This window comes from Seriola aureovittata, chromosome 2, assembly GCF_021018895.1.
Source record: "Seriola aureovittata isolate HTS-2021-v1 ecotype China chromosome 2, ASM2101889v1, whole genome shotgun sequence".
Taxonomy (NCBI): Eukaryota; Metazoa; Chordata; class Actinopteri; order Carangiformes; family Carangidae; genus Seriola; species Seriola aureovittata.
In genome coordinates this window covers 28834248-28845019 of record NC_079365.1, presented here as the reverse complement: position 1 = coordinate 28845019, position 10772 = coordinate 28834248, and the positions used below count along the sequence as shown (strand labels likewise).

Here is a 10772-nt window from a genome sequence, read left to right as displayed (position 1 = left end):
CTGCCTCTCCCCACCTTCGCCTTGTCAGTTCAGGTTTTGAGAGAGGGGGCAATACCGCTGGCATGCCTCAGCTTTGATTAAAGGAAATGCTTACATCACTCCGTCTCCAAGAGAAACAAGCCATTCGCTCTGTGCAGATGGCTTCGTCCAATGGCTGCAGAGCTTTACGAGGGGCAGACAGACAGGTGCACTCGCCGCCGACTGTATGAAACACAGACAGAGACGTGTTGCTGCTGTTGTGTGTGTGTGTGTGTGTGTGTTACATAGCAACAATAAATCTGCACAGCTTTACAAATTGTCAGGTTCTCCCCTCAAATCCTGTGCTCTTAATGAGTTAAGGTAGGGGTTCTTAGTCTGCAGATCAGGGTCCAAAACGGGGCCGTGAGGCTGTGTCGAATGGGTCATGACCTCAGGAGTGTGACGGTATCTTTAAACAGACTGGAAAATTTACTTTATTATTTGGAGTCTGGGCTTTAAAAGCTTCAGAAACCCCTTGACAAAGTGATGAGACACTTTTCATTGTATTAAAACCATTTCACCACTTTGTTTCCTAGTTGGTTCCCAGTATCATTAACTTCTTTCCTCTAAAATACCTGGTTGTTTCTCCCTTCATTTAAGTATTAGTTGTAGTCTGTAACTATTTTTCCATCAGCTTATTTATACATTGAAACTGCCCTGTAAATTTCAGGCTGTATTATAAAAAAAACAAACATGCGGTACATACTGCACATCTGAATCATATTTACAGGGTAATCGAGTATCATGGACATGTGCATGCTTTAGGCAATTTACAGACATCACATTACATAACTTTTTTTGGCTGGTTCAAATCATTTTCAAACATTAATGAGGCCATGGCTGAGGAGTTGCTTCATGCAGCTTTACTTTAAGTTAGTATCAAACTCTCCTGTAGGTTTTAATTCATCCGTAAGAAATAGTTTCATTCTTCACGGAGCTGTGGTCAGCCTGGATTCACAACACTCACAGTTCCTCTGAGAAAAATATTAGAGAGAAACTCCTCACACGAACCAAACTGTCCATTCATATGTTCAGTATGTTTGTTTTTCAAAATAAATATAACCAAGTGAAACAAGCAGGGAACAAAACAAAGAGATAAACAGCTGTAAACACATTTTCTTTCGTCACTGTAGGACAGAACTACAGGTTCTTCTAAGCCAACAGGAAGTGAGTGTTTTAGACTGATCCTGGGTAATAAACACTGTTAACTTATAGAATCAAAACTCTTTTTTTTTTATCTATTTATATTGTAGTTTTCATTTTTCCTTACACTGGGTTCAAATTTTCCAGTGTTAAGTTAAGTTAAGTCAATTTTAAGGTATCAAGAAAACAGTACTCTCGGTTAATGTGACTTTTTAGTGAAATTGTGTTATAAAAATAGATCTTTGTATTGCACATTAACTGGATATCTACCCATTTGCAGTGTGTGACAGTTGTATTTGTTTGTACTGTTTGACCAGGCTGCTGGTGAGAAAGAGATTATAATCTTAATTAGATTTTTACCTGGTTAAATGAAGGATATAAACTAAGGGTATATACATTTCCTGTTGCTGCTGCTTCACATTAAAAGCGTTCCACTGGTGAAACACAGGTAGGCTTTTATTGTGAAGCTTGTGTTTGATTACTGTGAGTTTGTTTGGCTGCGATGTAAACAGACACGGCAGCTGCTCAGTGACTGTTTGCTGTAGAAAAACATGACAGATGCAAAATTATTACCACACAAACAATGGTAAAGAAATGCCGTCTTTAATACCTGCGAGCTCGTTTTTCATCACGTCGCTTGCAGCGGTTCGTTAGAGACAACCAAAGAAGCGCTGACGATCCAAATCAAACGCAGTCATTCTCGGGTTAAATTGTGATTTGGCATCTGAAAATCTTAGAAATTCCTGCGATAGTTTAGTCTACAGAGCCTTGTAGGGGGGCAAAGGTTCAGACTGATAGGAGTTTGGAGCTCAGTCAATTAGACATTTTTTATTGAAGAGTAGTTTATGCAACTTTCCCACATTTGGAGCAGGTCAGATTAGCACTTCATCACTGGCTGGTATTTATACATCAGAAATTCTTCACATGCTTTACAACAAAAAAAAAAAAAGTCTGGGATAAGGCATACAGACGACTCCTCATTGTACATGTGAACGGGCAAAGGCACAATGGCAGATAAGTGCTGGAAAAAAGGGCATTTTTTTTTTTTTTGAGTATAATTCACTAATGTTTCAATAACATTTCTGTTACACACAAACTTTTTACACCAATCAGGAACGTACAGTAGATACAGATCTGAAGAGAGATAAACAAAAGAACGGGCAGCAAAAACTTTTCATCTGACAGTGTCTCTGTTTGTTTTTTCGGCTTCTCTCGGACGCACCACCAGCATCAACGTTACACACATGTTTCAGTGAGTGGGCGTCAAAGAGCATCACCTCCACGAGTTTATCTTCCTCTGTTTAGTCTTTAACAGTGTCTAACAGTCTTTGGTATGCAGTCTGTTAGTCCACTTGAGTGTGAAGAATGATGTCTGTTGCATAGCAGTGAGTTCCGTCACAGTCAGCTGAAATAACAACTCTTTTGCTCAGTGTTGATCTGAAAGTTACTTAGAGTTTCTCAAAGGTTAACAAACAAGAAGTCTGTCTTCCCTCAAAGTGAAAGGCAGGAAGTGTCTTTCCCTCTCACCTTTTCTTTGCTACCTGCAGCCGCACGCCTCCACCACCATGTCCTCGTACTGCTTGTAGACGACGTTGTTGGACGAGTCGATGTAGAGTATGCTGATCGGCGTGAGTCGCGTGGGGACGCAGCAGGTGGGCGGCGCCGACTCCGGGTCCATGGAGTTGATCAGGGTCTGTATGATGGCGTGGTTGGTGGGCTCGAGGTGCGAGCGGATGGGGAAGTCGCAGGCGCCGTCGCAGTGGTACGCGTTGTACTCCAGCGGCGCGATGATCCAGTCGTCCCAGCCCATCTCTTTGAAGTTCACGTGGAGGTGTTTCCGGTTGCAGCGCGGCCTCGCCTTCACTACCTGGTGCTGGGGGTGGGACTGCGGCTGCTGCAGAGGTTTTTTAGCCCCCCTCGCCGGAGGAGCTCGCCGCATCCGTCTCTGGGTGAACAGGTATTCGTAGACGGTTTTATTGTCATTGCCTGACCGCGCTTTGATCTCATTGTAGAAAAGGTCGCGTTTCTTGCTTTTGCCAAACGCCAGGAAGAAGGCCTTTTCCTTGTTGGTCCTGCCGGGCCGGGCGAACCCCAGAGTGCGCAGGTCCATGGGCCGACCGCCTCGGTGCTCCAGGGCCTCCAGTTCAAAGCACAGCTGCTGGGAGTGCTGGTGCTGCTGGTTTTTGAAACCCTTGAAGACTTTCCACACGTCGAACACTTCCCATTTGCCGCCGAATCCGCTGACCAGATCCTCGATGGTCTTTGTCTGGAGCAGAGCACCCTTTTGTTTACCTGAGGTGCAGGTGTACAGCCTCAGGCACGGGGACGGGCCTCCTCCTCCTCCTCCTCCACCACCACCCCCTTCTCCTCCTCTGCCTCCATCAGAGGCTGTGGATCCCATCGAAGCTTTGCGGGGGTCAGACAGGCGCTTCCTCAGGATGCGAAGCTCGGCCCCCAGGAGCCCGTCTCGTTCCAGGGAGCTGATGTTGAAGTGATACCTCTGCCGTCTCAGCTGGGGCCCGCGCTCGTCTGCGAGGAAGGACAGAGAGAGACAGACACAGAAATGTGAGTTAAAAATTACAGGAGGGCAAACACTTACACACACACACACACACACTTACACACACACACACACACACACACACACACACACACACACACACACACACACAAGTAAAATCACTCGCAGACACACATGTAACATAAAAAGTGCAGGTGCAAACATGACAGGGGTGAAGGAGAGGCCAGCATGTTCACAGGCACAAACAGATGTAAATAAACACATGCATACACATGTGGCTTTGCAGATATGAAAATACACACACAATAATGCTTTTGCAAGCCTTCCCGAAACATCATTGTTAAATCATGTAATATGGTCAGTGAACAGAAAATGAATCTGCAACTATTTTGATAATCACATAACTGTGTTTCTTAGTCACATTTCTGTTTCAAGCAAAACCAAGTCTTAACCCTCAAACAGGCCTTTGAAGGTGTGTCAGAAAACAAGTGTCCTCACTTTTCAAACATGTCCTGAGGACATAAAACTGGTCCTCACAAAGATAGTCATACAAACACAAACACACACACACACACACACACACACACACACACACACAAGCACAAAGACAAAAGGAGGAGTGAACTGAATGGTGTGTAATGTTTTCTTTTGTTGTCAGTGAGGGAAAGCAGTGAACCTCCACATCCAAATGGAATCCAGTAATGACACACACACACACACACACACACACACACACACACACACACACACACACAGCAGCAGCAGCAGCAGCAGCAGCAGCAGAAGCAGCAGAACTTTCTTCTTCTCACGTCACACACCCCCTGTTCCCGTCCAGCGGGACTTCAGCATGCATTGAAAAGTACATTAGAACCAGACAGGGAGACCACATCAGACTGTAAACAGGTTTGTTATGATGGACCTGCAGCTATTCACCTCAGATAGTCACACATACACACACACACAAACACACACACACACACACGCACACACTTTGAACAATCTGATTAAAGCTCACAGGAACTTCACATTGCACTGAGGTGAATTGACGAGGTCTTTGATAAACCCAGAGTGTTATGGTGAAAAGGTGAGTAAATCTGCATCTAAGTGATCAGTGCACTTCAGAGAAAAGGTAGCTGTGCTAATGCTAATGCTAACGTTAATGCTAAGCTAGGTGAGCAGTGAGCAGAAAAACAGGGAGAGAGCGAGAACGGTTAACAGTCAGTCTGTTGTTTCATTGCAGAGCAGAGTCACATGGTCACTGTGAGCGTCAACAAGTAAACAGCGATGATACTCCTGTAACCATGGTAACTGAGGCGACAAGTGTAGCCTCACAATGCTTAGAAACGCATTAATAAAAGGGTAAAAATGCAGGACAAAAATGAGACTAAAACATCTCTGATGAAAACAAGACTAAAAGACTTTTAGTTTTTGTTGATTAAACGTGACAAAATATGAAATTTTAGTTTTGCTGTTAGGTGGATTTCTGCGCCTTATATCACATATTATATGTAGTGAGTTGCATCAACATCAGGGCCTGGCTGCACAAAGTTTTCTACTCAAATTCTACTTCTCCTTAGCTGAGGGAGTTACTTCAGGAAAAATGTTTAGGCATTTGCAGCAGTGAAAGAGATTTTACAGCTATAACATTCTACTGTTTCCATGGAAACCGTTGATTTGCTGCCATTAGCACTAGTGGTACCTGTTGGCATAAAAGAAGTGCGCCGCTATCTCATTCTCCTTTTAGTTTCAACAGGAAGTTCAGCAGACGGTAAGAGATTTCAGTTGACTGCTCACGGTTAAAGGTTTTTTTTCCTGGTCACCAAGCAGTCGTTTTGGGATGCGTCAGAGTTACCTTTAGTCTTTTTCCTTACTTTGGTCACTAAGATCTTCTGTGCAACAGTTAAACTGACTTTGAGTGATTCCATAAGTATAAGACTAAGATTAGGAGAAAACTTATATATATATATATACTTATATATTTCAGAAGACTTACGGCTGTTTTGTGAAGCTGTTTTTATTTTTAAGGAAACCTTAACTCAAACGTTAAGGAAAATCTTAACAACTGTAATTTTCAGTCATGTGACTATAGCTCCTGATCCTGAAACAGTATAATGTCACATGATGTGACTTTTTTCTTTGATTTTTTTCAAGACAAACCAGTAAAATTTATTTGTCATATTGCGGCAGCACATACAGTCATTTAAGGGCTGAACTTCAAACTCTGACTTATCATCAATGTGTTAATGTGACAGCCATGTGACCGTAGTGTGTAATATGACACTAAGACACACTGGCTGACGTTCAGGCAACGTGGCAAACGAGAGAAGATGTAAAGAAAGAAAGAAAGCAAAGGGGAAAGTGAATGTGAACGAGGGAGGGGGGGAGAGATGTGTCAGGCCATCATTTACACCTCCTCCCTGCCCCTCAGCATGCGGAGGAGGTCAGCGGCGATTTGCTGAGGACACGCTAAGCAAATAAAGCCCAAATTAAAAGTACATTAAGTGCTTGAAATGTAAACCTTTAGCGGGACTAGAAACATTCAACTGTGGTCATTAAAACATTGTTTTAAACAGTTTTACACCGTAAAGATAACATGAGACAGGAGGGGCCACCCTACTTGTGGATGCGAGGAGTGTTTATTTACCCTCCTGAGGCCGTATATCACTGCAAGCAGCGGCTCTGCCAGTGAATGACCAGATGGTTGGAAACATACACAGAGACACACATGCACACTTATAGACACCAAAATGCAACAGCATACACACACACACACAAATACATAAGTATGAATACACACATCTACAGGCATGTGCACAAGCGTGTAATAAAGCTTAAAGCCCCTGAAAATCAAAGTAAACATCCTTATCATTCAGCTTGAGCAAATAACCCCATAAAGCTGTTTCTAAATGCTGAGCGGTGCATCAAGAGCAAAAAGAAACCCACAAATACAGAAATCTGTCATGTAAAATAAGCAAAACTGATTCGACTGCTGCTGGAAATTGTTCATTGCAGGAGAGAAAGTATTTGACGTTTGTCACTTAGATGTTGAGATTGACACGTCTCACTCTCAGGGACCTCAAGCAAGTCCGGTTTGCTTCGTATGGCTCTTAGAGAAATCATGACCTGGATGACATGAACACGTCAGCGTTCAGCTTCCTTCGGTAGGAAGTTTAGTCGCCACTGTCTTTGGATTAAAGGTCGCATGTTGTATAAAGGCAGATGTCCATGTTTTGTTTGATAATAGATCAGGTCTAGCTTCTATATTAATACTGTGAAAGTATCAAAGCCTCAGTCCACAGAGAAATGCACACAGCCTGTATTCAGAAACTGAGCCTTAAAACCAGCCGTCAGGACTTCTGGAACTTTGTGATGTCACAACTATACAAGGCCCGCCCACCTGGACCCACCATCCAAACCTTGCAGGATTTGGTTTCTCTGAGTGTTTTTACCTGAAATCTGCTATATTTTGTATTCCATCACTCAGAAACCAGTCAGCCAATCAGAAGAGAGGCTCAGAGCCTCCTCTCTTCTGATTGGCTCACCGACCTGTTGTTACTAGAGCTCCAGAGAGAAGCCTGAGAGAGGAGATGTAAAACTACACTGAGATGGTTTTTGGTTCTTAAAACCACAAATATATCTTCTAATGTATCAACACTTCAAAATAAAACACAGAAGAAGAAGAAAATATGGCGCTTTAAACAAACGTGACGTAACGTGTGAGTCAGTGAGCTGTGCAGGAGCCAGGCTAGCTGTTTCCCCCTGTTTCCACTCTTTGTGCTAAGCTAAGCTAAGCTAGCTCCACATCATGAGAGTGATATCAACCTGAACTTCTAGCTCTCCGCCACAAAGCAAACAAACGCACTTCCCAAAACACTGAACCACTCCACATGCCGGTGACATTTACATGTGTGATAGTTCACTCTGGAGCTCGCAGCAGCTTCCTGCAGCTTTGAAGTCAGTTCCAGCGCAGTTATGAGTAACAGAGTCATCTCTTTTCCCATCGTTCCCTCTGCGTTCGAGCGGCTGACCCTCCTGACTCCCCTCCAGATGCTCTCTCTTGTTCTAACTGCTCTTACCTCACAGACCCACGAACACAGACGTGTCTGCGTTTGGAAAATTTACAGTGTTCCCCGCACCGCCCACCTCCAGGAACCTCCAGACTGGGGTTTGACCTCCCAGTCCTCTCCCTCAGATCTCCCAGCTCTCCCCTCCATGCTCTGCCTCAGTCCCAGCCCTCCGCCTCATCCACATGTCTCAGCACTCTCCTCTGACCTGTCCCTGGATCTAACGCCGCTGTGGCTCCTGTGTGTGTGAGTTTTCCTGACTAATCACTCAGTTAAAGCACCACAGCTCCTCTGCAGCGACTCATATCAACCCAAACAATAAGTAGTTGCAATCCTTAGGCGATATACTTCTTCACAGTTGCCAAATGTCAAGAAGAAATAAGCTCTCTGACCAGTAACATGCACTTCCTCTAATGCTGAGGCAATGGCGTTGACAGACAGCTCCATTAAACAGGCTGTGGTCTATATATCACCTGAATGTTTCCACGGTGATGTTTAAAGGAAATCTTTGAGAAGCACATTCAGTAGGTTTATTCCAACGGAATTAAGATCTTGTGTGTTTGTAGGTTTACTTTAACTGAAGCTTGAATTTCAATTCACAGAAATAACTTAAATAACATGTTGAAGGTGGAAGCTTTTTTCCTTCAGATGACTCCAGAGCCATTTCCTCTACCTGGAAGTTCAACGTGATTTTAGAACCTGAAAAAACTTTATATGAAACTGTATAAATTTGTGATTCAAAGACTCAAACAACAGCATCAGAAAAACTTGAGGCTGAAAGAGAGAGAACTCACAGAGAGGTTGTGTTTACCTTGTCCTTTATCCACGAAGCTGGTGATGGTGTTGGCCAGACCCGCTTCATGCAGAGCGCTGCTGTTCAGGTCCCCGGTGGACAGGGACCAGTACAGCGACAGCATGTAGTCGTGAGGAATCACCAGCGGCTGCTTGTGATGCGCCTCCCGCTCGCTCAGTTTCAGGGCCTTGTAGCTGGATCCCCGCTGCGCCACCGGAGCCCCGTGCTGCTGCTGCTGCTGCTGCTGCTGCTGCTGTTGCTTTTGCACAAATGTGGGTCTGTGTGGAGGCGCGGAGCGCTCCGGAGCAACAGCTGCTGCTGCTCTCGCTGCAACTTTCCCAAAGTTTCTTCCCGGCGAGCCTCCACCTCCACCTCCACCTCCACCTCCCGCAGCCGCAGTCCTGACTCCTTTCCCGGCTGCATGTGCGCTAAAAGCCGCGGGAGCGTGCGCTTTAATGTGACCGTCCCCACCGGGCAGCCAGGAGCGCGCAGCTTCTTTGCGCCCCAAGCTGAGCGCTCTGTCTCGGTGCTGCTGCTGCTGCTGCAGCTGTGCACGGTACACCGGAACGGCCCCGCCGCGCAGTGCCGAGGATGAGGACGCAGATGCCACCGCAGTAGCTGCGCCTTTAACAACAGCCGTCTCACCCTTGATCAGCGGCGGACCTGCGCGGATACGCGTGATCCTCGCCGGACTCACCGGTGACGGTTTCCACGTCCCAGTCCCGGTCACCGGTTGTCTGCCTGCTGCGAATGTGGATCCCCCGCCGGTTCTTCCCTGGGCTTGCTCTGCGTCCCCGCCGCCTGCCTCTCCAAGCCGGTGGTGCTGGTACTCGCTCGGTCTGGCCCGGCTGAGAGAACCGAGGACGGGATGCAGGTAAATGAGAGTCCAGCAGCTCAGCAGAAGACAAAGACGCTTCACAACTTTCATCCTAAAGCCCTTTTGCCTTCGGCCAGGCCGTCATCGTAGTAAACCTCAGTCTGTTCAGAATTACTGGACCTGTTCGGTTAAAAGAAGGAGAGGGAGCAGTCCGGTTCGGTCCGAGTCCTTCATCCTCTGAGATTCCTCTCTGCTCTGTCAGAGGGGGGATGAATAAAAAGCGCTTTTCCCATCTGAAATGGACCCTGGACATATGCGAGGCTGTAAAAGCAAAGATGTGGACTATAACTGGGTTTTATTAGTTGAAGAAACAAATCCTGCAAACCCTCATTCTCCCATCCGTCATGTGTAAGAACCATAGTGCTGCAGAGATCCCGCCTGCGAGAGAAAGAGCAGAAATCCAGGAGGAAAGAGTGGACTCGCATTAAACACTCCGCGGCTCTATTCTGCTGGATATCTTGTAAGAAACTTCTTTAAATCCCACTTTTTTTTCCAAGAGAGGCAAGAATGGCGTAATGCCGCTGCCTCCGGTTTTTTTTCTCTCTCTCTCTCTCTCTCTTTCCCCTCAAAGTTTGAACTCCGTCCAGTGAAAATATTTCACTCACACACCAACCTGCAGGTGCTCGAAAAAATCCTCCAACAAACCTGAAGCGCAGGAATTGGAAACGGAATTCCAGAAAGCCGTTTTAATTACCCCGTGATGTCATGCTGTCCAAAGTCATTTAACAGCAATATTTCTTCTCAAATCTTCCTCCCCTCTTTCCACCAATGACTCACTCAGGCTGTAAGACTAAATGGCACAAACCAGAACACCCCCCCCCCCCAAGAAAGAGAGAGAGAGAGAGAGAGAGTAAAGAAAAACTTTGCAGTCTGTCACTTGAAGTGAGTCGTTTTTTTTTCTTCTACTTTCTGTAAACAAAAAGGGGGGGGGGTGTCAGGTGAAGTCAGGGTTACACACACACACACACACACACACACATTATACACAAATTATTCATTTAATAATATCCCATTACAAATAGGCTGAAAGTCCAGCATTGACATTTTTTTTCTTAATTGTTAAAAAGTAAGAATTAAAAGTATTCACCAGTGACTCAGCGCTTCTAAAATCTAGGCTGCAACTTTCCACTGCTGTTCTGACTCATAACTTCACTTTCAGACACTTTATCTGTATAATTATTTTATTTATTTTAAATATTTTATTGGTGAAATATGTGGTGACCTACAAAAATAAAACATAAAGATATAGATATCTAGATATAAATATATATATATATCGACAACTGAATTTTGAGCCGTAAATTTCTTAGTTTGAGATTTTCACAACAACAGTGAAGATTTATTATTTGAATGAAA

General features: G+C 44.9%; 1 protein-coding gene across 1 annotated transcript; it reads right to left on the bottom strand.

Annotated features, from left to right (window-relative positions):
* Nucleotides 1-1969: 1969 nt before the first annotated feature.
* gdf5 (growth differentiation factor 5) lies at nucleotides 1970-10226 on the bottom strand. The gene is made up of 2 exons (XM_056387293.1): nucleotides 8558-10226; nucleotides 1970-3690 (listed from the first exon to the last, which is right to left on the bottom strand). The coding sequence occupies exons 1-2, from the start codon at nucleotides 9465-9467 to the stop codon at nucleotides 2699-2701; spliced, it is 1902 nt and encodes a 633-aa protein (XP_056243268.1). The 5' UTR covers nucleotides 9468-10226; the 3' UTR covers nucleotides 1970-2698.
* Between the last annotated feature and the right edge of the window lie 546 nt (nucleotides 10227-10772).